Source organism: Triticum dicoccoides, chromosome 7B (genome assembly GCF_002162155.2).
Source record: "Triticum dicoccoides isolate Atlit2015 ecotype Zavitan chromosome 7B, WEW_v2.0, whole genome shotgun sequence".
Taxonomy (NCBI): Eukaryota; Viridiplantae; Streptophyta; class Magnoliopsida; order Poales; family Poaceae; genus Triticum; species Triticum dicoccoides.
In genome coordinates, this window is record NC_041393.1 from 648871332 (window position 1) to 648896856 (window position 25525).

At 45.5% G+C, this 25525-nt stretch overlaps 1 protein-coding gene and 2 pseudogenes across 1 annotated transcript; 2 read left to right on the top strand and 1 right to left on the bottom strand.

Annotated features, from left to right (window-relative positions):
* Positions 1–2299: 2299 nt before the first annotated feature.
* LOC119338094 lies at positions 2300–2896 on the top strand (annotated as a pseudogene).
* Positions 2897–6635: 3739 nt separating this feature from the next.
* Positions 6636–7223, top strand: LOC119338095 (annotated as a pseudogene).
* Positions 7224–8106: 883 nt separating this feature from the next.
* On the bottom strand, positions 8107–9962 carry LOC119338096 (polyubiquitin-like). The gene is made up of 2 exons (XM_037610392.1): positions 9850–9962; positions 8107–8769 (listed from the first exon to the last, which is right to left on the bottom strand). The coding sequence occupies exon 2, from the start codon at positions 8767–8769 to the stop codon at positions 8308–8310; it is 462 nt and encodes a 153-aa protein (XP_037466289.1). The 5' UTR covers positions 9850–9962; the 3' UTR covers positions 8107–8307.
* Between the last annotated feature and the right edge of the window lie 15563 nt (positions 9963–25525).

Genomic DNA, 25525 nt, shown 5'->3' on the forward strand with positions numbered 1-25525 from the left:
ATGGATTTGCAAGTGGTTGATAAACTAGTCTCGGCTGTCCTTATGAACTGTGACAATCAAACAGTGATTGCCAAGGCTAAGATTTCAAAGGACATCATGAAATCCAAAAAGCACATAAGAAGAAGATTAAAATCTGTCAGAAAATCAAGAAACTCCGGAGTGATAGTGTTGGATTATATCCAGATGGCTAAAAATTGGCAGACCTTTTTACGGAAGGGCTATCATGGATTGTGATAGAAAATGCATCGAGGGGGTGGGTATGAGACCCATGTAAGTTGCCATGTGGGTAACCCAACCTGTATAATCGGAGATCCCATGAATTAGGACCTGGAAAACAATCCGGCGGTCAACTAAGGAGATTATCCTTAATTAACCCACTCCATCGGAGATGCAATAATACACTCAATTATGTAAGGCAGACTGACTTTTGTCTAAATGTGTTCCAAAGCTTATGTAAGCAAGATGCTAACCTACAGAGCATTCTTTGGAGGAACACATCTATGTGAGCCAGACTGCTAGTCACAGTCTATGAGATTGGGTGATCTCTAGGAAGCTCATGAGAAGGTAAGGAGTATGACTAATAAGCTCCACCCGTGGGGTTTAGCATTCGGCAGTCATGTATCAGCTGACAATGGGCGAAACTTCTGCACGCTAAATTGACAATTCAAGGCATAGTCCATTGTTCAGTTGTGAAGAAGTCTAATCTCATTGCTCTAGGTGGAAATTCAACTTAACAGTCTCCACTGAAAATTTTGGTATATCAAGCATTGTTTGGAATAGTCGACAAACTTATGTGCCTCGAGATCTGGTGGGGGTTGATGGATTATGGATGGGCTTAGGCCCATATAAGACAATAATCCATGGTTAATCTCTAAGGCCCGTTAATATGCACTGCAAGTGGTGGAAAGTGTGGGAAGTTTAGTACCATACTGCTACAGTAAGAAAGAGTGAGATTTCTTTATAAGGGTTACTCTATCACTTGCTATTGGGAGCTAGGGAATAGGAGTTGTACACGCGCGCTCCTCCTCCTCCTCCGTCCGCCTCGCCTCGCCTCGTCACGACACGCGCGTGAGCCGCGGGTTGCCGAAATGAGCCAAGCTGAAGCTTATTTTTGTCGGACAGGAATGGTTAATTAATCTCGGATTAATTAACGAGTCGCTTGCGGAAGTGCCACTATCCGAGACGTTGGACCATGGGTTGTTCGTGGACTCGGTCATGGGCCTGAGCCCAAGCCCATCTACCCGACGACCTATATAAGAAGGAGCTGACCAGTGGAGTGAACCCTAACTCAGTTCACTCACTCCCTCTCGCACAACCCTAGCCGTCATCTACTGTTCCTCTCTCTGTGCTGCTTCCGGCGATCCCATCCCGACGACCGCGTGCACGTTTGGTCGGGAGTGCAGGTGCCTCCGGAACCCTGTCGTTCGAGATCCTGCCCGAGAGAATGACAATAAGGTTTTTGGGGAGCATCTCGATGCGACTGCTCCCGATTTGTCCCCATCTTCGTCTGCCTCTGCTTTCACTACTTCCCCTGCATCGACTCCATGGCTGACGACGAAGCCGCCAAGAAGGCCTCGGTCGATGCCGAGGCTGCCGCTGCCACCGCCACGTTGGACTGGCCAACCGGAGGATATGACTCATTCATCCCCTATTTGCTCGTTCATGTGTTGACCGTATATATGTTGTTCATAGATATTTCGGTTCTATGTACTGTACGTGCTCACATACTTAGGTATCGATATGAGATGCATACCGTATTTGCCATGCTTATCATTTACTCGTGGATTAGATTAGTCGAAAATGTGCTAATAATTCCAACACACGATAGTCCATTTGCATTATAGTATGAAGATTTTTTTTTAAAATTGAATATATGCTTATGCAATGCAGACTTCAGCGAGTCACATCCTCACCATCTCGTAAGTTGTTCACGGTCAGGAATGCCCGTCCGTCTTGATCTTTCACACATTGTATCGGTTTGCCAGAGTAAATGTTATGCTAGTACACTCACTCAGATGCATGCATGCGATAACTGGACCTCGGCTAGTAGGAGCACGTACATACATGTTGTACAAGCAGATTCCCAAGTCACGAGTTAATCCATGGCTCGTCTCGACCGTTCACAAACTGACACCGTATTTAACCATTGATTTCCAGATCACGAGTTAAGAAAAATCGTGAGATTTGGTTTTAAAACAGCGCCGAACGACTTGGACTCCTATATAAAGGAGCCTTGCATTTGGCATTTCCATCAACACCTCCTCAACACATCATCCAGTAAAGCAAACATCCTAGCGCAATGAAGGGACTCTTGCTGTGCACGCTCGCACTTGCCTTGGCTGCGGGGACCACCCACGCCCAGCTGCAGTCCTGCCCTACGCGCTGCGGCAAGCAGGCGGACGGCATGGAGTGCCCCAACAACCTCTGCTGCAGCAAGAATGGGTACTGCGGCCTGGGCGTGAACTACTGCAGCGCTGGCGCCGGCTGCCAGAGCGGCGCCTGCTACGACAACAAGATCTGCGGCGCGCAGGCCAATGGCACACTGTGCCCTAACAACCACTGTTGTGGCTCGGGTGGTCGCTGCGGCTACGGCAGATAATACTGCGGCAACGGCTGCCAGAACGGTCCTTGTTGGGCTGATCTCAAGTGTGGTCATCTGGACAATGGTAAGCTCTGCCCCAACAACCTCTGCTGCAGCCAGTACGGTTACTGTGGCCTAGGACCGGAGTTCTGTGGTACTGGCTGCCAAAACGGCGCTTGCAGCACAGACAAGCCGTGTGGCAACAAGGCTAATGGTGCACCATGCACCAACAACTATTGTGGCAGCCTGTATGGCTCTTGTGGGCTTGGCAAGGATTACTGTGGTACCGGCTGCCAGAGCGGCGCATGCAACTAGTATTAATGTGGTACACTCCTTCCTTCCTGGTTGCATACTCAAGTGCGTGCTACCCTTGAATTGTTGCCATGGAAGTATAAGTGTTGCAACGAGGAAGTATAAGCATCGCAACGAGGAGTAATAATCAGTGGCAATAGCTAATATTATTGTCCCGAATTAAGTTTTACTTGTACCAGCTAAGTATGTCAAGCTGTCGACATTTGTCCTAATAATCGACATTTGTCCTAGTATTATGTTTTATTGACATTGTGTAATGTTATTGTATGATCTGGTGATACTATATATTGCCACTTGTTTTAGTTTGCTATTTCATGACTGGTATATTTTGGTGTGACGCTGGAATATTGAATAATTAATGTGTTATTATACTCATGGTTATTAACTGCTGAAAAAAAATAGAAAGAAATGCAATAAAACTATGACGGGAAGGAAACGATCATGGTGAACAAAAACAAACTGGAATATCTTTCTTTTCTATCGTTGAACACTGGATCCCGAGCACACTATGTGTGTTTTCGCAGTGCATACAAACATCCGGTATTTATGCCTTGGATATGAACATTTGAAGAAGACAACAAACAATATCTCCGCCGAGCACATCTCGTAGTTTTCCACTCTTTGGATGCTCTTGCACGAGGTTGAACTCGGTGAGCTCACCGAGGATGGCATCCTATGGAAGCACACGGCTAGTGGGCAATACTCAGCGGCATCTGCATACAAGGCGCAATTTCTATGAATGGTTCTCTCACCCATAGATGGAATGGTTTGGAAGGCTTGGGCTCCTTCAAAAATCAAGTTCTTTGCTTGGTTGGCTCTACAAGATAGAATTTGGACTGTTGATAGATTGGTGAAGCATGGATGGCCAAATTGTCATCTTTGCCCTTTTTTTGAAACTGTGATGATTTTTATAGCAAATTCGAAAACTATACATCCTAATGCAGAAAAATCAAAAGTATCATCCCGTCGGCCTCCTGTTGGCCGAAGAGGAACTTTTCAGACTACCATTGGCCGAAGAGGGACTTTTCGGCCAACCGTTGGCCAAAAAGGACTTTTCGGCCAACCATTGGCCAAAAAGGACATTTCGGCCAACAGCTGGCCAAAGAGTCCCTCTTCGGCCAACACCTGCTCTGTTGTTTTAGAAAATTCATATCAATTAGGATTTTTAGTGTTTTAATTTGATTTTTTTGCATTAGATTAGTAATTTTATGAAGTTTTTGAAGATATCAAGTTTGACTAGATTTGAAAGTTTAAATTTGAATTTTCATGAATTTGCTCAAATCACTAGATTGCCTATAATTTGAGCTAGGAGTATTCTTTTTAGATGATTCTTTTTGCTACTGGTTCTTTGTGACTTTGTTTATCAGTAGTAATTAATTGGTGAATTTTAGGATTATTTAAAATTAGGGTTTTATGAAAACAGTTATGTTTTACTGTTTTATAGGTTTTGTGCTATTTATTTTAATTTTAATTGCTTTAAATTGTTTTCTTTATTTTTTTGACATATTCTTTTAGTTTCTGTTAAGTTAGTAGTAGATATTTTATTTGTAGTTTTTTTGTATTTTATTTCTTTTATCCTCCATTTTCTTTCCCGTCGTTCTTTCTCTCCATTTTCTCCCGCTATTTTCTTTGCCGCCATTTTCTCCCGCCATTCTTTGCTGCCATTTTCTCCCACCATTTGTCCCGTCGTTATTTGCCGCCATTTTCTCCTGCCATTTTCTTTCCCGTCATTTTATTTGCCGCCATTGTCTCCCTCCATTTTCTCCCACCATTTTATTTCCTGTCACTCTCTCCCGCCATTTTGTTTCCCGCCAATCTCTCCCGCCATTTTCTTTCCCGCCATTCTCTCCCACCATCTTCTTTCTCGCCATCTTCTTTCTCGCCGTCTTCACTTCTCAACTTATAAAACGAGCATCATGGTGTCCACGACCGTAGATAACATCGTCTGACACTTTTAAATATGGCGGGAAAGGAAATGGAGGAAAAAATGGAGGAAAAAAGATTGCGGAAAAGTATTCTTTTTCGTGTATAAAACGGCAATGGTTGTACAGGATTTATAAGGCACTTTTAAATATAAATTCCCATGAAGCTCAAAACAAGTTTTCTAGTAGGATAAAATAAATAAAATACAAAGAAATACTACAAATAAAATAGCTACTGATAACTTAACAGAAACAAAAAGAATATGTCAAAAAACTAAAGGAAACAATTTAAAGCAATTAAAATTAAAAGAAATAGCATAAAACCTATAAAACACTAAAACAAAACTGTTTTCATAAAAACCTAATTTTAAATAATTATAAAATTCGCCAACTAATTACTACTGATAAACAAAGTCACAAAGAACCAGTAGCAAAAAGAATCATCTAAAAAATACTCCTAGCTCAAATTATAGGCAATCTAGTAATTTGAGCAAATTCATGAAAATTCAAATTCAAACTTTCAAATCTAGTCAAACTTGATATCTACAGAAACTTCATAAAATTACTAATCTAATGCAAAAAGAATCAAATTAAAACACTAAAAATCCTAATTGATATGAATTTTCTAAAACAGTAGAGCAAGTGTTGACCGAAAAGTCCTTTTTGGCCAACGGTTGGCCGAAATGTCCTGTTGCCGAAAAGTCCCTCTTTCGGCCTACGGTTGGCCGAAAAGTCCCTCTTCGGCCAACAGGAGGCCGACTGGGTGATACTTTTGATTTTTCTGTAGTAGGGTGTCTAGTTTCCGAATTTGCTATAAAAATCATCATAGTTTCAAAAAAAAATCTCTTTGCAAGAGGGTGCAAGAATGGGGGACTCACTTCTTCTACAAGTGCTGCTCCACCAGAAGGCTATGGTCTTTGGTCATTGACAAATATCACATTCTCGAGCTTGACACAAACGTATGGCCCTCGTTCGACTAGGTTGAGACTTGGTGGGCAAGTACTTGAGACAATGCCACGCCATTTAGGCAAGCCAAGGCATCCCTCACCATGCTTGTCTCATGGGCTATTTGAAACGAGCAAAACGCAAGTGCGTTCAAGCAGAAGAGCGCACCACCGACTATATTGCTTGCCTCCATCGCGACCGAGGCTAGCCTCTGGATCATCGCCGGTGCTAAAAAACTAGGGTCCATAATATTGCAAGAGTAATTCCCATGTCGTCTAATCGGGTTGCTTGTAAGAGACTCTATTCTCTCTTATTTAATGGATGAGACAAAGCTTTTGCCTCCGCTTCAAAAAAAATATATGCTTATGCAGTGCAGACTTCAGCCGTTAGGTCCTCGTCATCTCGGTTTTTGTTCACGGTCAGGAATGATGTCCGTCTTGATATTTCACATCGTATCGGCTTGCCAGAGTAAATGTTATGCTAGTACACTCACTCAGATGCATGCATGCGAAAGCCGGACCTCGGCTTGTAGGAGCATACGTGCCTACATGTTGTACAAACAGATTTCCAAGTCATGAGTTAATCCATGGCTCGTCTTGACCGTTCACAAACTGACACCGTATTTACCAATTGATTTCCACGTCATGTGTTAAATCCATGGCCCGTCTTGACGGTTCACACACTGACACCGTATATACCAACCTATTTCCAAGTCATGAGTCAAAAACAATCGTGAGATTTGAATAAACTAGGATCAATGCCTAACTAGGTTTGGTTCACCACCGAACGACTTGGACTCCTATATAAAGGAGCCTTGCATTTGGCATTTCCATCAACACCTCCTCAACACATCCAGTAAAGCACACATCCTAGCGATGAAGGGCCTCTTGCTGTGCGCGCTCGCACTTGCCTTTGCGGCAGTGACCACCCACGCCCAGCTGCAGTCCTGCCCCACGCGCTGCGGCAAGCAGGCCGACGGCGTGGAGTGCCCCAACAACCTCTGCTGCAGCAAGGATGGGTACTGCGGCCTGGGCGTCGACTACTGCAACGCTGGCGCCGGCTGCCAGAGCGGCGCCTGCTATGACAACAAGATCTGCGGCTCGCAGGCCAATGGCACACTGTGCCCTAACAACCACTGTTGTGGCTCGGATGTCGTTGCGGCTACGGCAGAGAATACTGCAGCAACGGCTGCCAGGGCGGTCCTTGCTGGGCTGATCTCAAGTGTGGCCACCTAGACAAAGCTATGCCCCAACAACCTCTGCTGCAGCCAATACGGTTACTGTGGCCTAGGACCGGAGTTCTATGGTGCTGGCTGCCAAAACGGCGCTTGCAGCACAGACAAGCCGTGTGGCAACAAGGCTAATGGTGCACCATGCACCAACAACTATTGTTGCAGCCATGGGTCTTGTGGTCTTGGCAAGGATTACTGTGGTACCGGCTGCCAGAATGGCGCATGCAACTAGTAACGTTGTGGTACACTCCTTCCTGGCTGACAATCAAGTGCGCACTACCTTGAACTGCTGCCATGGAAGTATAAGCGTTGCAATGATAAAGTATAAGCATTGCAATGAGGAGTAATAATCAGTGGCAATAGCTAATATTATTGTCCCAAATTAAGTTCTACTTGTATCATCTAGCTATCGTTATCAAGCTGTCAATGTTTCCCCTAATCAGTATTGTGTTTTTGTTGCCAGCATATAATGTTTTGCTGCTTCTTGACCATAATGTTTTGCTGCTTCTTGACCATCATGTTTTGTAGTGACACTGGAACTTTGAATAATTGCATTGCTAAAAACAACTGGTGTTGCCATAGCTTTTAATGTGTTCTATACTCATGGTTATAAACTGCTGCAAAACAATCATTGAAGGAGATAAAACAATCATGGTGAACAAAAAAAAACTCACTGGAACATTTTCTCATCTCATCAACTATTGAAGGGACCAGTATAACGAGAGGATTGACTACCGTGGAACACTGGATCCCAAGCACTTCGCAGTGTATACAAACACCTGGTGAGTACGCCTTCGATGTGATCAGTTTGGTTAGTTAGACAGCAAAAGTGCACAATATTGCACTGCGGGCAGCGGCAGGTTTTTCTTCTTCTTTTAGGAAGAGTCTGTTATCTAGACAGATTTCGACATCACAGAATGACAGATTTTGACATAGCTGGAATTGATTGAACAGGAAAATCTGCACCTATGAAAGTACAAGAAATCACAAGTGTATAATATCAGATTGTTTTGACTAAGACCAGCAAACAACCAAGACAACAGACTAGTGCAGTGGAACGCCACAGGTTCTAAGTTCTGAACATTCACGGTGAGCAAAAATGTGTTATAACAGGATATAAGAGCATTCAGATTAGTATTAAAAAGATTTAGGTCTCACTTAATTCATAACAGAGATCACACTGCCATAAGGCACAGGACTAAAGAGTTTCACAAACGACACATGACATAGACTTGCACATAGTAACCGAAGAGACAAGGGAAGAAGCCACCAGGCATAACAGACTTGCGAATCAAACTTCCAAGGTCGCAAGGAACTCACTGGCCACCACGAAGGCGGAGCACCAAGTGGAGAGTAGACTCCTTCTGAATGTTGTAATCCGCAAGGGTGCGACCATCCTCAAGCTGCTTGCCAGCAAAGATCAGGCGCTGCTGGTCCGGGGGGATGCCCTCCTTGTCCTGGATCTTCGCCTTCACGTTGTCAATGGTGTCCGAAGATTCCACCTCCAGGGTGATGGTCTTGCCGGTGAGGGTCTTCACAAAGATTTGCATGCCACCACGCAGACGGAGTACCAGGTGCAAGGTGGATTCCTTCTGGATATTGTAATCAGCAAGGGTGCGTCCGTCCTCAAGTTGCTTGCCAGCAAAGATGAGACGCTGCTGGTCCGGCGGGATACCCTCCTTATCCTGGATCTTCGCCTTGACATTGTCGATCGTGTCAGAGGACTCTACCTCAAGTGTGATGGTCTTGCCGGTGAGGGTCTTAACAAAGATCTGCATCTGCGTAGTTCAAAATTGCAACAAAAAAAACATAAGTAACCTGGTTATAGGTGTATATGAACAAGATAAACAAAGTGACGAGACAGTAAATTTCAGATAAGATGAAGGCACACACGACCAGATCAACAAAAGAAAGAAACACACACCGTGATCATCTAAATTTCTGATAGATTACTACTCCCTCCGATCCTAAATAGGTGTCGCAGTTTTGAACTAAGGTTAGTTCAACCTTAGTTCAAAGCTGCGACACTTATTATGGATTGGAGGGAGTAGTAAATCTGACAAACAGCGGGGCAATAATATGACCTAATTCCAGTTTGCTAAGATAGGCTTTCGCCCCGTTTTATACATATATATTAAGCACTAACATAATTCCAGTTTAGGTTAAGCAGGCTCTTATAGCTGGAAATTCCAAAGCAGATAAGCCAACCTGATAGAGGAGTATATGAAGAGATCAACATAATGATGAAACAGTGAAGTGAGATGATCTAAATCTTACAAATAATAGTAAATCTGGAGTTGACAGATATAACATCAGCAGAGCAACTGAGAAAGTACATCGAAGGGGATCGGAAGATAATAATCTAACTGTTACGATCTATTTCCAGTTCAAATAAACAAGCCAGCTTGACTACAGCATATCTATTGTAAGGCTAACATAGAGATGCAGTACTACGTCAATCCAAATTAGCAGAAAGAGCAAAACCAAAACAAGATTCCCTCCAATGATGGATGAACACTCTAATGAGACTCAACTTAAAACCAAAACAAGATTCTAGAGTGGCAGATCCAACACTAATCGGTAAAAGTCTAATCAACAACTCTAGATGAACCATCACGGGACAGCAATCCAGCAAAACTCGTTTTTTTTCTTTAATCTACCAGCATGTAAACAAAATCATGAACATGGGTACAGCGATCCACACGGATCAACTGATATTTCCATGTTGTTTCTACGAGCCTGTCATCTAATCGCGTTGACTGATTTGGCAACCGCACTCGCACATATGCATCTAAATCAGTCCCACAACATGAACAGACAGAGATGGGGGGGAGAGGTAATCGGTGGCGTGCGCATACCTTGACGGAGGAGGAGGTTCGCGAGACTTCAAGATCGATCGCCTGTGAAGAAATTTATAGGTTGGGACGGAACCGGCGGGTAGGAGAGGCGGTTGCAGAGTCTGTCCCCACCACGCAGTCTCTCGAAGCGTCTCGAGGGGTCTACAAGCGCCGAGTGGACTTTCCATATAGCCGCGCCCGTTTGAGCTTATTATAACGAGACCCGGAAGGATGTCTCGCCCCATCGCTATGGGCCGGCCCAGGTGAGTTTGTTTTCTTCTCTGTTTTTTACATTCGTTTTTTCTTTTGTCCATATTTTCGAAAATATTGTAAAATTCATACATTCCAAAATTTCAAACCAGCGTAAAGACCTGTGAATTTAAGGAAAAGGTTAAAGCAGTTTTTTTTGGGTTAGTTTAGCTTGAAAAAGTTCACGAATTTCAAACGTTCATATAGTTTAACAAAAATGTTTGTATCATTTAAAAATGTTTCAACACTTATTTGAAAGACAATTAGCATGTACTCAAAAAATATTAAAAACATGTGTTTTAGAAAGAAAAAAACATGTACTTGAAAATTATTAAATGTGTATAAAACATGTTTCATATGTATAAAAATGTACAATATGTATGAAAAGCAGTAGACACCAAACATATATTTGAAACAATTTTTTTATCTTGTAGTTAAAAAAATTTAAACATATCTAAAAAGAATATTCCTTGTTTATACGGAAAATATACAATGTGTAAGAAAAAAATCCGACTTTAATAAATATATTCAAAAACAATATTAGTCATGTACTTGAATAATGTTAAACATATATAAACGACTATTTGTTGTGTACACGAAAAATTTACAATGTGAAAGAAAAAAATTAGACATCAATAAATATATTTTAAAAGATAAGTATTACCCATGTATTTAAAAGATGCTAAACTATATAGAAAATGTTCCTGCTATATACAAGAAATATACAATATCTATGAAAAAATAGACATGTACTCCCTCTATAAACTAATATAAGAAGAAGAAAAAAGAGAAGGGAAAAATTGAGAAAGGAAGAAAAAGAGAACAAAAGAAAACCAAGAAAGAAACAACGCAAATTGAAGGAAAACAAAAACATAAAAAGGGGAAGAAAACCAACCGACGAAACCGGAAGAAGGGGGGGGGGGGGCGCTCAACAACACGTCCCTTACTGGGTCGGCCATCAAGAAGCAGTGCAGGCGTGAGAGGAGAGCCACTACATGCGAGATATAGCTCTGGCGAGCCCAAACCGGCAATGCACATATGCTCTTTCATCGCATAATCGTCAACAAACATGTTGTCTAAGGGCAGCTCCAAGGCAATCCACCAAACCGCTCATAAATGCCTAAACCGGATTATCCAAACATCTTTTGCCATCCAACGTCGTTCACCAAATATGTCTGGACCGATGCAAATGTCTGAAATCCCATGAACCGGCACTAAACATATGGAGGTTTGCGGGCATTCGGACCTCAACCATATCGGATTTCGACACGCCCGGTCCATCCCAAAATACCCCACCTAGAGCACTTTTTCCCATTTTGTCGGGGATGTACCCCGCGGTGTGACCCGGCCGGAGATATGACCCGGCTGGGATTTGACGTTTCATTGGTGACCCGGCAAACTATAAGCCGGCGGGAACAGTTAAGCAGTGTAAGCTGGCAGACACGTCATGTAAGCCGGCAGACACAGTCATGTAACCCGACAGACACAGTCATGTAACCCGGCAGACACAGTCATGTAAGTCGGCGGACACAGTCATGTAAGCCGGCGGACTCAGTCATGTAAGCCGGCAGATGTTAAGCTAGACGGTAAGCCAGATGGTAAGCCAGATGGTAAGTCAGATACTAAGCCAGACAGTAAGCCAGATGGTAAGTCAGATCGTAAGCCAGACCGTAAGTCAGATTGTAAGCCAGATTGTAAGAAGCCCAAGACGTTAAAGAAGCCCATGGAGAGAAGCCCGTGATGAGAAGTCAGAATAGTTTAAGTCTTAGTTCGAGATGGACTCTACATGTAACCTACCCCTTCAACTTATATAAGGAGGGGCAGGGCACCCCAAGAGGGAGAGGCAAGAAGAAGAAACAAGCTATAGTGCTAGACACAAAGAGTCAGCTTACCGGCGACTCCCACATGATCATAATGAGACCTAGCCACAAACAGCATCTAGGGTTATTACCGGATGATGTTTCCCGGGGCTCGAAGCTATCTAAATCCATGTCTTATGTTGCGTCTCTCAATTCCGCCCAACCGTGACAATTCCACGACACATTTCGTCCCTGACCACTGTGTTGTGTATCCGCTTTGTCGATGACCACAGCTCTGTTGGGGATCGTTGCAGAAATTAAAAAAATTCTATGCATCACCAAGATCAATCTATGGAGAGACTAGCAACGAGAGAGAGGGGAGTGCATCTTCATACCCTTGAAGATCGCGAAACGAAAGCATTGCAAGAACGTGGATGAAGGAGTCGTACTCGTAGCAATTCAGATCGCGGTGGATTCCAATCTAAGCGCCGAACAACGGCACCTCCGCGTTTAACACACGTGCAGCCCGGTGACGTCTCCCGCGCCTTGATCCATTAAGGAGGAGGGAGAGGTTGAGGAAGATAGCTCCAGCAGCAGCACGACGGCATGGTGATGGTGGAGCAGCAGTTCTCCGGCAGGGCTTCGCAAAGCTCACACGGAGGAGGAGAGGTGTTGGGGAGGGCCAGGGCTGTGCCTTGGATGTGTTGCTGCTGCCCTCCCCCACCCCTCTATTTATAGGGAGAAGGGGAAAGGGGGTCGGCCCCTCTAGATGAGATCTAGAGGGGGGGCGGCCAAGGGGAGGGGGCTTGCCTCCCAGGCAAGGAGGGGGCACCTCCCTTAGGGTTCCCCCCCAACCCTAGGCGCATGGGCCCTAGGGGGATGGTGCCCAGCCCACTTAGGGGCTGGTTCCCTTCAACATACAGCCCATAAGGCCCTCCGGGGCAGGTGGACCCTCCCGGTGGACCCCCGGAACCCCTCCGGTGGTCCCAGTACAATACCTGTAAACCCCCGAATACTGCCGGTGACCGTATGACGACTTCCCATATATAAATCTTCACCTCTGGACCATTTCGGAACTCCTTGTGATGTCCGAGATCTCATCTAGTACTCCAAACAACATTCGGTAATAACATACAAATCTTCCCTATAACCCTAGCGTCATCAAACCTTAAGTTTGTAGACCCTACAGGTTCGGGAATCACGCAGACATGACCGAGACAGCTCTCCGGCCAACAACCAACAGCAGGATCTGGATACCCATGTTGGCTCCCACATGTTCCACGATGATCTCATCGGATGAACCACGATGTTGAGGATTCAAGCAATCCCGTATACAATTCCCTTTGTCAATCGGTACGTTACTTGCCCGAGATTCGATCGTCGGTATCCCAATACCTCATTCAATCTCGTTACCGGCAAGTCACTTTAGTCGTTGCGTAATGCATGATCCCATGACTAACTACTTAGTCACATTGAGCTCATTATGATGATGCATTACCTAGTGGGCCCAGAGATACCTCTCCGTCATACGGAGTGACAAATCCCAGTCTCGATTCGTGCCAACCCAACAAACACTTTCGGAGATACATGTAGTGCAGCTTTATAGTCACCCAGTTACGTTGTGACATTTGGTACACCCAAAGCACTCATACGGTATCCGGGAGTTACACAATCTCATGGTCTAAGGAAATGATACTTGACATTAGAAAAGCTTTAGCAAATGAACTACACGATCTTGTGATATGCTTAGGATTGGGTCTTGTCCATCACATCATTCTCAAAATGATGTGATCCCATTATCAATGACATCCAATGTCCATAGTCAGGAAACCATGACCATCCGTTGATCAAGGAGCTAGTCAACTAGAGGCTCACTAGGGACATGTTGTGGTCTACGTATTCACACATGTATTACGGTTTCTGGTCAATACAATTATAGCATGAATAGTAGATGATTATCATGAACAAGAAAATATAATAATAATCATTTTATTATTGCCTCTAGGGCATATTTCCAACAGTCTCCCACTTGCACTAGAGTCAATAATCTAGTTACATTGTGATGAATCGAACACCCATAGAGTTCTGGTGTTGATCATGTTTTTCTCACGGAAGAGGTTTTGTCAACTGATCTGCGACATTCAGATCCGTATGCACTTTGCAAATATCTATGTCTCCATCTTGAACATTTTCACGAATGGAGTTGAAGCGACGCTTGATGTGCCTGGTCTTGTTGTGAAACTTGGGCTCCTTGGCAAGGGCAATAGCTCCAGTGTTATCACAGAAGAGAGTCATCGGGCCCGACACATTGGGAATAACTCCTAGGTCGGTAATGAACTCCTTCATCTAGATTGCTTCATGTGCTGCCTCTGAGGCTACCATGTACTCCGCTTCACATGTAGATCCCGCCATGACGATTTGCTTGCTACTGCACCAGCTTACTGCCCCACCATTCAAAATATACACAAATCCAGTTTGTGACTTGGAGTCATCCAGATCTGTGTCTAAGCTAGCATCGACGTAACCCTTCACGACGAGCTCTTCGTCACCTCCATAAATGAGAAACATATCCTTAGTCCTTTTCAGGTACTTCAGGATATTCTTGACTGTTGTCCAGTGTTCCATGCCGAGATTACTTTGGTACCTTGCTACCAAACTTATGGCAAGGTTTACATCACGTCTCGTACACAGCATGGCATACATAATAGACCCTATGGCCGAGGCATAGGGGATGACACTCATCTTTTCTCTATCTTCTGCTGTGATCGGGCATTGAGCCGAGCTCAATTTCACACCTTGCAATACAGGCAAGAACCCCTTCTTGGACTAATCTATATTGAACTTCTTCAATATCTTATCAAGGTATGTGCTTTGTGGAAGACCTATGAGGCGTCTCGATCTATCTCTATAGATCTTGATGCCTAATATGTAAGCAGCTTCTCCAAGGTCCTTCATTGAAAAACACTTATTCAAGTAGGCCTTTATGCTGTCCAAAAGTTCTATATCATTTCCCATCAATAGTATGTCATCCACATATAATATGAGAAATGCTACAGAGCTCGCACTCACTTTCTTGTAAACACAGGCTTCTCCATAAGTCTGCATAAACCCAAATGCTTTGATCATTTCATCAAAGCGAATGTTCCAACTCCGAGATGCTTGCACCAGCCCATAGATGGAGCGCTGGAGCTTGCATACCTTGTTAGCATTCTTAGGATCGATAAAACCTTCCGGCTACATCATATACAATTCTTCCTTAAGAAAGCCGTTAAGGAATGTCGTTTTGACGTCCATTTGGCATATCTCATAATCATAGAATGCGGCAATTGCTAACATGATTCGGACGGACTTTAGCTTCGCTACGGGTGAGAAGGTCTCGTCGTAGTCAACCCCTTGAACTTGTCGGTAACCCTTAGCAACAAGCGGAGCTTTATAGATGGTAACATTACCATTAGCGTCCATCTTCTTCTTAAAGATCCATTTATTTTCTATCGCTCGCTGATCATCGTGCAAGTCTGTCAAAGTCCATACTTTGTTTTCATACATGGATCCTATCTCGGACTGCATGGCTTCAAGCCATTTGTTGGAATCTGGGCCCGCCATTGCTTCTTCATAGTTCGAAGGTTCACCGTTGTCTAACAACATGATTTCCAGGACAGGGTTACCATACCATTCTGGTGTGGAACGTGTCCTTGTGGACCTACAAAGTTTAGTAGCAACTTGATCCGAAGTACCTTGATCATCATTATTAACTTCCTCTCTAGTTGGTGCAGGCACCACAGGAACATCTTCCTGAGTTGTGCAACTTTCCGGTTCAAGAGGTAGTACTTCATCAAGTTCTACTTTCCTCCCACTTACTTCTTTCGAGAGAAACTCTTTCTCTAGAAAGGACCCGTTCTTGGCAACAAAGATCTTGCCTTCGGATTTGAGGTAGAAGGTATACCCAATGGTTTCCTTAGGGTATCCTATGAAGACACATTTTTCCGACTTGGGTTCGAGCTTTTCAGGTTGAAGTTTCTTGACATAAGCATCGCATCCCCAAACTTTTAGAAACGACAGCTTAGGTTTCTTCCCAAACCATAATTCATACGGTGTCATCTCAACGGATTTATACGGTGCCCTATTTAAAGTGAATGTAGCTGTCTCTAAAGCGTATCCCCAAAATGATAGCGGTAAATCGGTAAGAGACATCATAGATCGCACCATATCCAATAGAGTGCGATTACGACGTTCGGACACACTATTACGCTGAGGTGTTCCAGTCGGCGTGAGTTGTGAAACAATTCCACATTTCCTTAAGTGCGTACCAAACTCGTGACTTAAATATTCTCCCCCACGATCTGATCATAAGAATTTTATTTTTCTGTCACGTTGATTCTCTACCTCACTCTGAAATTCTTTTAACTTTTCAAAGGTCTCAGACTTGTGTTCCATTAAGTAGACATACCCATATCTACTAAAGTCATCAGTGAGGGTGAGAACATAATGATAGCCACTGCGAGCCTCAAAGCTCATTGGACCACACACATCAGTATGTATGATTTCCAATAAGGTGGTTGCTCGCTCCATTGTTCTGGAGAACGGAGTCTTGGTCATTTTGCCCATGAGGCATGGTTCGCACGTGTAAAATGATTCGTAATCAAGAGACTCCAAATGTCCATCTGCAAGGAGCTTCTTCATGCGTTTGACACCAATGTGACCAAGGCGGCAGTGCCACAAGTATGTGGGACTATCATTGTCAACCTTACATCTTTTGGTATTCACACTATGAATATGTGTAACATCACGTTCAAGATTCATTAAGAATAAACCATTGACCAGCGGAGCATGACCATAAAACATATCTCTCATATAAATAGAACAACCATTATTCTCGGATTTAAATGAGTAGCCATCTCGCATTAAACAAGATCCAGATACAATGTTCATGCTCAAAGCTGGCACTAAATAACAATTATTGAGGTTTAAAACTAATCCCGTAGGTAAATGTAGAGGTAGCGTGCCGACGGCGGTCACATCGACCTTGGAACCATTCCCGACGCGCATCGTCACCTCGTCCTTCGCCAGTCTCCGCTTTCCGCAGCTCCTGTTTTGAGTTACAAATATGAACAACCGCACCGGTATCAAATACCCAGGAGCTACTACGAGTACTGGTAAGGTACACATCAATAACATGTGTATATCACATATACCTTTGGTGTTGCTGGCCTTCTTGTCCGCTAAGTATTTGGGGCAGTTCCGCTTCCAGTGACCGTTTCCCTTGCAATAAAAGCACTCAGTCTCAGGTTTGGGTCCATGCTTTGGCTTCTTCCCGGCAACTGGCTTACCAGGCGTGGCAACTCCCTTGCCGTCCTTCTTGGAGTTCTTCTTACCCTTGCCTTTCTTGAAACTAGTGGTTTTATTGACCATCAACGCTTGATGTTTCTTTTTTATCTCCACCTCCGCTGATTTCAGCATTGAAAATACCTCAGGAATGGTTTTCACCACCCCCTGCATATTGTAATTCATCACAAAGCTCTTATAGCTAGGTGGGAGCAACTGAAGGATTATGTCAATGACCGCGTCATCCGGGAGATTAACTCCCAGCTGAGACAAGCGGTTGTGCAACCCAGACATTTTGAGTATGTGCTCGCTGACAGAACTATTCTCCTCCATCTTACAACTGTAGAACTTTTCGAAGACTTCATATCTCTCGACTCGGACATGAGCTTGGAAAACCATTTTCAGCTCTTGGAACATCTCATATGCTCTGTGCTACTCAAAACGCTTTTGGAGCCCCGGTTCTAAGCTGTAAAGCATGCCGCACTGAACCAGGGAGTAATCATCACTACGCGACTGCCAGGCATTCATAACATCTTGAGTTGCTGGGAAAACGGGTGCTTCACCTAGCGGTGCATCTAGGACATATGCTCTCTTGGCAGCTATGAGGATGATCCTCAAGTTCCGGACCCAGTCCGTCTAGTTGCCACCATCGTCTTTCAGCTTGGTTTTCTCTAGGATCGCGTTGAAGTTGAGGGACACATTAGCGTGGGCCATTTGATCTACAAGACATATTGCAAAGGTATTAGACTAGCTAAGTTCATGATAATTAAGTTCATCTAATCAAATTATCTAATGAACTCCCACTCAGATAGACATCCCTCTAGTCATCTAAGTGATACATGATCTGAGTAAACTAGGCCGTGTCTAATCATCACGTGAGATGAACTAGTCATCATCGGTGAACATCTTCATGTTGATCGTATCTTCTATACGACTCATGTTCGACCTTTTGGTCTCTTGTGTTCCGAGGCCATGTATATACATGCTAGGCTCGTCAAGTCAACCTAAGTGTTTTGCATGTGTAAATCTGGCTTACACCCGTTGTATGCGAATGTTAGAATCTATCACACCCGATCATCACGTGGTGCTTCGAAACAACGAACTTTCGCAACGGTGCACAGTTAGGGGGAACACTTTCTTGAAATTTTATGAGGGATCATCTTATTTATGCTACCATCGTTCTAAGAAAATAAGATGCAAAAACTTGATAAACATCACATGCAATCAAATAGTGACATGATATGGCCAATATCATTTTGCTCCTTTTGATCTCCATCTTCGGGGCGCCATGATCATCATCGTCACCGGCATGACACCATGATCTCCATCATCATGATTGCTACGTCTTGAGCTTGCGTTGGTTTTCCTTGAAGAGGAAAGGGTGATGCAGCACAGTAACGTAAGTATTTCCCTCAGTTTTTGAGAACCAAGGTATCAATCCCGTAGGAGGCTCCTCACAAGTCCCATGAACCTACACAAACAAACAAAGAACTCGCAACCAACGCGATAAAGGGGTTGTCAATCCCTTCACGGCCACTTGCGAAAGTGAGATCTGATAGAGATAATATGATAAGATAAATATATTTTTGGTATTTTATAATATAGATGCAGAAAATAAAAGTAGATAGGAAACTTATATGATAAAAGATAGACCCGGGGGCCATAGGTTTCACTAGAGGCTTCTCTCAAGATAGCATAAGTATTACGATGGGTGAACAAATTACTGTCGAGCAATTGATAGAAAAGCGAATAATTATGAGATTATCTAGGCATGATCATGTATATAGGCATCACGTTCGTAACAAGTAGACCGACTCCTGCCTGCATCTACTACTATTACTCCACACATCGACCGCTATCCAGCATGCATCTAGAGTATTAAGTTCATAAGAACAAAGTAACGCATTAAGAAAGATGACATGATGCAGAGGGATAAACTCAAGCAATATGATATAAACCCCATCTTTTTATCCTCGATGACAACAATACAATACGTGCCTTGCAACCCTTTCTGTCACTGGGTAAGGACACCGCAAGATTGAACCCAAAGCTAAGCACTTCTCCCATGGCAAGAAAGATCAATCTAGTAGGCCAAACCAAATCGATAATTCAAAGAGACTTGCAAAGATAACTCAATCATACATAAAAGAATTCAGAGAAGATTCAAATATTATTCATAGATAAACTTGATCATAAACCCACAATTCATCGGATCTCAACAAACACACCGCAAAAAGAGATTACATCGAATAGATCTCCACAAGAGAGGGGGAGAACATTGTATTGAGATCCAAAAAGAGAGAAGAAGCCATCTAGCTAGTAACTATGGACCCGAAGGTCTATGGTAAACTACTCACAACTCATTGGAGGGGCTATGGTGTTGATGTAGAAGCCCTCCATGGTGGATTCCCCCTCCGGCCAAACGCTGGCGACGGCTCCAGGATGGGATCTCGCGGATACAGAAGGTTACGGTGGTGGAAATATTTCTTTGGTGGCTCCCTGGATGTTTTTGGGGTATGTAGGCTTATATAGGAGGAAGAAGTACATCGGTGGCTGCCCGAGGGGCCCACGAGACAGGGGGGCACGCCCAGGAGGGGTGGGCGCGCCCTCCTATCTCGTGGCCGCCTCGGCTGCTTCTTGGCTTGCACTCCAAGTCCTCAAGATCACGTTCGTTACAAAAATCACGCTCCTGAAGGTTTCATTCTGTTTGGACTCCGTTTGATATTCCTTTTCTTCGAAATACTGAAATAGGCAAAAAAACAGCAATGCGGGCTGGGCCTCTGGTTAGTAGGTTAGTCCCAAAAATGATATAAATGTGTAAAATAAAGCCCATAGACATCCAAAATAGGTAATATAATAGCATGGAACAATCAATGATCTCCATGAAGTTGTCTCGCCAACTATTACTTCTACTGCTATGGCTAATGGTTTAGCAATGAAGTAAAGTAATTACATGGCGTTATTCAATGACACGCAGGTCATACAATAAATTAAGACAACTCCTATGGCTCCTGCCGGTTGTCATACTCATCGACATGCAAGTCTTGATTCCTATTACAAAAACATGATCAATCTCATACATCCCATATATTTCATTCATCACATCCTTTTTGGCCATATCACATCACACGGCATATGCTGCAAAAACAAGTTAGACGTCCTCTAATTGTTGTTGCAAGTTTTTCACGTGGCTGCTATAGGTTTCTAGAAACAACCTTTCTTACCTACGCCAAAACCACACCGTGATATGCCAAATGCTATTTACCCTTCATAAGGACCCTTTTCATCGAATCTGATTCGACTAAAGTGGGAGAGATAGACACCGGCTAGCCACCTTATGCAACTAGTGCATGTCAGTCGGTGAAACCTGTCTCACGTAAGCATACGTGTAAGGTCGGTCCGGGCCACTTCATCCCACGATGCCGCCGAATCAAGATAAGACTAGTAGTGGCAAGTAAATTGACAAAATCGATGCCCACAACAACTTGTGTTGTACTCGTGCATAGAAACTACGCATAGACCTAGCTCATGATGCCACTGTTGGGGATCGTTGCAGAAATTAAAAAAATCTACGCATCACCAAGATCAATCTATGGAGAGACTAGCAACGAGAGAGAGGGGAGTGCATCTTCATACCCTTGAAGATCGTGAAACGGAAGCGTTGCAAGAACGCGGATGAAGGAGTCGTACTCGTAGCGATTCAGATCGTGGTGGATTTCGATCTAAGCACCGAACAACGGCACCTTCGCGTTCAACACACGTGCAGCCCGGTGACGTCTCCTGCGCCTTGATCCAGCAAGGAGGAGGGAGAGGTTGAGGAAGATAGCTCCAGTAGCAGCACGACAGCGTCGTGGTGGTGGAGCAGCAGTTCTCCGACAGGGCTTCGCCAAGCTCACACGGAGGAGGAGAGGTGTTGGGGAGGGGGAGGGCTGCGCCTTGGATGTGCTGCTGCTGCCCTCCCTCCACCCTTCTATTTATAGGGAGAAGGGGAAAGGGGGCCGGCCCCTCTAGATGAGATCTAGAGGGGGGCGGCGGCCAAGGGGGAGGGGGCTTGCCCACCAAGAAAGGGGGGTGAGGGAGTCCTGGATTAGGGGGTGTCCGGATGGCCGGACTATGACCTTTGGCCAGACTCCCGGACTATGAAGATACAAGATTGAAGACTTCATCCCGTGTCCGGATAGGACTTTCCTTGGCGTGGAAGGCAAGCTTGGCGATTCGATATGAAGATCTCCTCCCATTGTAACCGACTCTGTGTAACCCTAGCCCTCTCCTGTGTCTATATAAACCGGAGAGTTTTAGTCCGTTGGACGAACAACAATCATACCATAGGCTAGCTTCTAGGGTTTAGCCTCTCTGATCTCGCGGTAGATCAACTCTTGTACTACCCATATCATCAATATTAATCAAGCAGGAGTAGGGTTTTACCTCCATCGAGAGGGCCCGAACCTGGGTAAAAACATCGTGTCCCTTGTCTCCTGTTACCATCCGTCTAGACGCACAGTTCGGGACCCCCTACCCGAGATCCACCGGTTTTGACACCGACATTGGTGCTTTCATTGAGAGTTCCTCTGTGTCGTCACCTTTAGGCCCGATGGCTTCTTCGATCATCAACCACGACGCGGTCCAGGGTGAGACTTTTCTCCCCGGATAGATCTTCCTGTTCGGCGGCTTCGCACTACGGGCCAATTCACTTGGCCATCTAGAGAAGATCGAAAGATACGCCCCTGGCCATCAGGTCAGATTTGGAAGCTTAAACTACACGGCGGACATCCGCGGGGACTTGATCTTCGACAGATTCAAGCCACGGCCGAGCACACCGCACTGTCACGATGGGCATGATCTAGCTCTACCGCCGGACAGCGCCCAGAGCGCCGCTCAGGTGTCCGCTCCGACCCTTAGCTCGGAGCCGACCGCGCCAGTAGGGGACGGACGGTTGGACACCGCCCCTGGAGCCGCAATCTCTACGGCGATCGAGCCGAATACCAGCCTAGTCCTTTGTGAGGCATGTGACTCCAAGGTGACGGACTCCTTCCCGGACTCCGGATCTTCCGCACCCCTTTCGATCGAACCCAATTGGGCTCCAATCATGGAGTTCACTGCCGCGGACGTCTTTCAGCACTCGCCCTTTGGCGACATCCTGAATTCATTAAAGTCTCTCTCTTTGTCAGGAGAGCCCTGGCCAAACTATGGTCAGCATGGTTGGGATGCGGACGACGAAGAAATTCGAAACCCACCCACCACCCACTTCGTAGCCACTGTCGACGATTTAACCGACATGCTCGACTTCGACTCCGAAGACATCGACGGTATGGACGCCGATGAAGGAGACGACCAAGAACCAGCACCTATACGGCACTGGAAAGCCACCTCGTCATATGACATATACATGGTGGACACCCCAAAAGCAGGGAATGACAATGAAAAAATGGAGGGTGACCCCTCCAAGAAGCAACCTAAGCGCCGACGTCAGCGGCGCCGCTCTAAATCCCGCCAAAGCAAAAACGGCGAGTCCGATACTAGAGACAACAACACTACGGACAGTGCCGAAGACAACCCCCTCCAGCAGGATTGAGCGCAGGAGGACGGAGAAGCCATCCCTCATGAGAGAGCGACAGACAGGGAGGTCGAGGACGACAATTATATGCCTCCCTCCGAAGACGAGGCAAGCCTCGACGACGATGAATTTGTCGTGCCAGAGGATCCCGTCGAACAAGAGCATTTCAAACGCAGGCTTATGTCCATGGCAAGCAGCCTCAAGAAAAAACAGCAACAGCTTAGAGCTGACCAAGATTTGCTAGCCGACAGATGGACTGAAGTCCTGGCGGCTAAAGAGTATAAACTTGAACGCCCCTCCAAGAGCTACCCAAAGCGCAGGCTGCTACCCCAACTAGAGGAGGAAGCAACTAAACCTACATCACCAGCGTATGATGCGGCCGATCGGCCACCCCGTGGCCGCGACAAAGAGGCCTTACAGCCCTCAACTCAAGCCGCACCCTGACGCCGCTCAAAGAATACAAGAGCACGGGGAAACATACCAGACATGCAAGACATATTGGAGGATAAGGAAAGGCAAACAAGATCGATCTACGGATCGCGTGGGCGCCCCACGTCACGTGACGATAACCGTCACACCAGATATGACAAATACGGCTAGGCCGAACACAACAGACAAAGCTCGACCGAGCTACGTCGCGATATAGCCAAGTACAGGGGCGCCGCACACCCACTATGCTGCATAGACGAAGTAATGGATCGTCAAATCCCCGAGGGTTTTAAACCCATAAACATCGAATCATACGATGGCACAACAGATCCTGCGGTATGGATCGAGGATTACCTCCTTCATATCCACATGGCCCGTGGTAATGATCTACACGCCATCAAATACCTCCCGCTCAAGCTTAAAGGACCAGCTCGGCATTGGTTCAACAGCCTGCCAGCAGAGTCAATTAGTTGCTGGGAGGACCTGGAATCCGCATTCTTTGACAACTTCCAGGGCACTTATGTGCGACCACTAGACGTCGATGACCTAAGCCACATAATTCAGCAGCCAGAGGAATCGGCCAGACAATTCTGGACACGGTTCCTAACCAAGAAAAATCAAATAGTCGACTGTCCGGACGCAGAGGCTCTTGCATCCTTCAGGCACAACATCCGAGACGAATGGCTTGCCCGGCACCTAGGACAGGAAAAGCCGAAATCTATGGCAGCCCTCACGACACTCATGACTCGCTTTTGCGCGAGAGAAGACAGCTCGCTAGCTCGTAGCAATAACATAACCAAGAGCCCTAGTAACTCAGTTACCAAGGACAACAATGGCAGGTTACGTCGTAACAAGCACAAGCGCCGCATTAACGGTGATAATACTGAGGATACGGCAGTTAATGCCGGATTCAGAGGCTCTAAACCCGGTTAGCGGAAGAAGCCATTCAAAAGAAACCCTCCGGGCCCATCCAGTTTAGACCGGATACTCGATTGCTTGTGCCAGATACACGGCACCCCCGAACAACCAGCCAATCACACCAATAGGGATTGTTGGGTGTTCAAGCAGGCAGGCACGTTAAGTGCCAAAAACAGAGACAAGGGGCTGCATAGCGATGACGAGGAGGAGCCCCGGCCAATGAACAATCGAGGACAGAAGGGCTTCCCCCCGCAAGTGCGGACGGTGAACATGATATACGCAACCCATATCCCCAAAAGGGAGCGGAAGCATGCTCTCAAGGACGTCTATGCGTTGGAGCCAGTCGCCCCAAAGTTCAACCCATGGTCCTCCTGCCCGATCACTTTTGATCGAAAGGACCACCCCACTAGCATTCGTCACGGCGGATTCGCCACATTGGTCCTAGACCCAATCATTGACGGATTTCACCTCACTAGAGTCCTCATGGACGGCGGCAGCAGCCTGAACCTGCTTTATCAGGATACAGTGCGAAAAATGGGTATAGATCCCTCAAGGATTAAACCCACAAAGACGACCTTTAAAGGCGTCATACCAGGTGTAAAGGCCAGCTGTACAGGCTCAGTTACACTCGAAGTGGTCTTCGGATCCCCGGATAATTTCCGAAGCGAAGAGTTAATCTTCGACATAGTCCCATTCCGCAGTGGCTATCATGCCCTGCTCGGACGAACCGCATTCGCAAAATTCAATGCGGTGCCGCACTACGCATATCTCAAGCTCAAGATGTCAGGCCCTTGCGGAGTCATGACGGTCAATGGAAACACCGAACGCTCTCTCCGGATAGAGGAGCACACGGCGGCCCTGGCGGCGGAAGTACAAAGTAGCCTCTCAAGGCAATTCTCCAATCCAGCTGTTAAACGTCCGGACAACGTCAAGCGCGCTCGAAGTAACCTACAACAAAATCGGCTGGCACGTTCCGAGCAAGCATAGCAGTGCGTCCCCAACCCCAGCCCTTGCCAGATGGCAATAGCAGTACCACGCGTACATAATTATGCTCTGGAAATACGATGGGCATAAGGGGAGGGGCACAACCATGGCACGCCCAGAATGCGGCTCAACCGCACTAGGGGCTCCCTATTCTTTCGTTTCTTTTTTTATATACTTTCAGGACCCAACTATTCGGAAGTCCTGTCCGGCAATACACTCGCCGAACACACAATGCAACAGCCAGGGAGACAACAAGCCACGTCAAATGTCCAGGTGGTCTCTATAACGAGCTAAATACCTGTTTTACTTAAAGTTTCGCAGCTTGCCCCGGGAGGGGGACATGTCAAATAATCCCATCTCTTACTTATCGCACTATTTGTATCGTTCTGCTTTCATAGCAGCCCCTTTTTAATAAACAATACATAGCTCTTATCTGTTATTG